General features: G+C 41.3%; 1 protein-coding gene across 1 annotated transcript; it reads right to left on the reverse strand.

Moving 5' to 3' along the window:
- Positions 1-852: 852 nt before the first annotated feature.
- Positions 853-1,767, reverse strand: LOC106986221 (olfactory receptor 4C11-like). Its single transcript, XM_015084393.1, has one exon. It carries the CDS (start codon positions 1,765-1,767, stop codon positions 853-855), a length of 915 nt encoding a protein of 304 aa, XP_014939879.1.

Genomic DNA, 1,767 nt, shown 5'->3' on the forward strand with positions numbered 1-1,767 from the left:
ATCAACCCTCAGTTTGTTCTCAGTTTTTAAGAGTCTCTTATGCTTTGGCTGTCTCCCACTCTAACCTCTTTTTTTTTTCCTTCCCCTCCCCCATGGGTTTCTGTTAAGTTTCTCAGGATCCACATAAAAGTGAAAACATATGGTATCTGTCTTTCTCTGTATGGCTTATTTCACTTAGCATCACACTCTCCAGTTCCATCCACATTGCTCAAAGGGCCATTTTTCATTCTTTCTCATTGCCACGTAGTACTCCATTGTGTACATAAACCACAATTTCAAAAAGGGCCAATTTTTAAAGATGATACAAAGAGAAGACAAGCATCAAATAGAGGCTTAATTAGATGGTATGTATGCTCCTGTGGGATCCTCAGTTTCTTGTAGTGACTTTGTGATATTCACTGTTGAGCCAGAAAAGACAAGATCCAGATCTGATAGTGTCAGAATCGATTTGCCAACCAAATAGGTCAGTCAAAATTAGGGGCCAATTTTTCAACACAGGTCAGAAACATGGAAAAGAGAAACACACCAGAATAATATACGAAGGAGGGAGCTAAAGCTATAGATACAACAGAATCTGGCTACAAGCTGCAATGCAGACAGCAGAAGGGAAGAGTGGTCTTATCTTCCCATAAATACCACTGTACTAGATGTTTTGGCACTCTGTGATATTGGCTTAAAATAATTCAGGTCGGTGCTCTGTGGTCATTCTGCCTATGTCTCCAAAAGTTCTACTGGGAGAGAATTCAATTGTCCACGTCAGGATGAAAACATCTTCTCTTTTCTATTAATCCAATTTTATTTACCTTGTTACAGAATTAGCAATTGGAGTCCTCTGCTTTCTCCCACATCAAGTCAGAGTTTGCCACACCATAACTTCCTCATTGCATTCTTCACTTCTGCATTTCTCAGAGTATAAATCAGAGGGTTGAGCAAGGGTGTCCCAATAGTGTAAAACACAGCCACCATCTTATCCACTGGAAACGTAGTTACAGGGCGAGTATATGTGAATATACATGGAACAAAGAATAAGATGACAACGATGATGTGGGATGTGCACGTAGAGAGGGCTTTCTTTCTTCCTTCTGCACTCTGGTTATTCAGAGAATGTAAGATGAAAATATAAGAGAGAAGCAGGACGACGAAACTCACCATGCAGATAGCCCCACTGTTAAAAACTATGAGTAAATTGATTACATAGGTGTCCATGCACGCGAGTTTCAACAAAGGTGGCATATCACAGAAATAATGATCAATAACATCGGGTCCACAGAAGGGTAGTTTCAAAGCCAAGAAAATCTGTGCAGAAGAATGGATACAAGACACGACCCAGGCTAGATTCACCAGTGTACCACAGACATGCCGGCTCATGATGATAGTGTATCGCAGGGGCTTACAAATGGCCACATAGCGATCAAAGGACATGAGGATAAGCACCAAGATCTCCATGCACCCAAAGAAGTGAACTGCAAAAACCTGGGTCATGCACTCGTTGTAGGAGATGACTTTCTTCTCAGATACAGAATCTACTATTAACCTAGGAGCAGTGGTTGTTGAGAAGCAGGCATCAGCAAAGGATAAGTAGAAAAGGAAGAAGTACATGGGGCTCCCAAGTGTCCGGCTGTATCTTATGGTCATCACAATAAGTGAATTTGCCAAAAGGGTTGCGAGGTATAGAAACAAGAAGACCACAAACACTACTTTTCCCTTTACAACACTCTGTGTTAACCCAAACAGAACGAACTCATTCACACTGCTATTCGACTCCAT

This window comes from Acinonyx jubatus, chromosome D1 (assembly GCF_027475565.1).
Source record: "Acinonyx jubatus isolate Ajub_Pintada_27869175 chromosome D1, VMU_Ajub_asm_v1.0, whole genome shotgun sequence".
NCBI classification, from domain to species: domain Eukaryota; kingdom Metazoa; phylum Chordata; class Mammalia; order Carnivora; family Felidae; genus Acinonyx; species Acinonyx jubatus.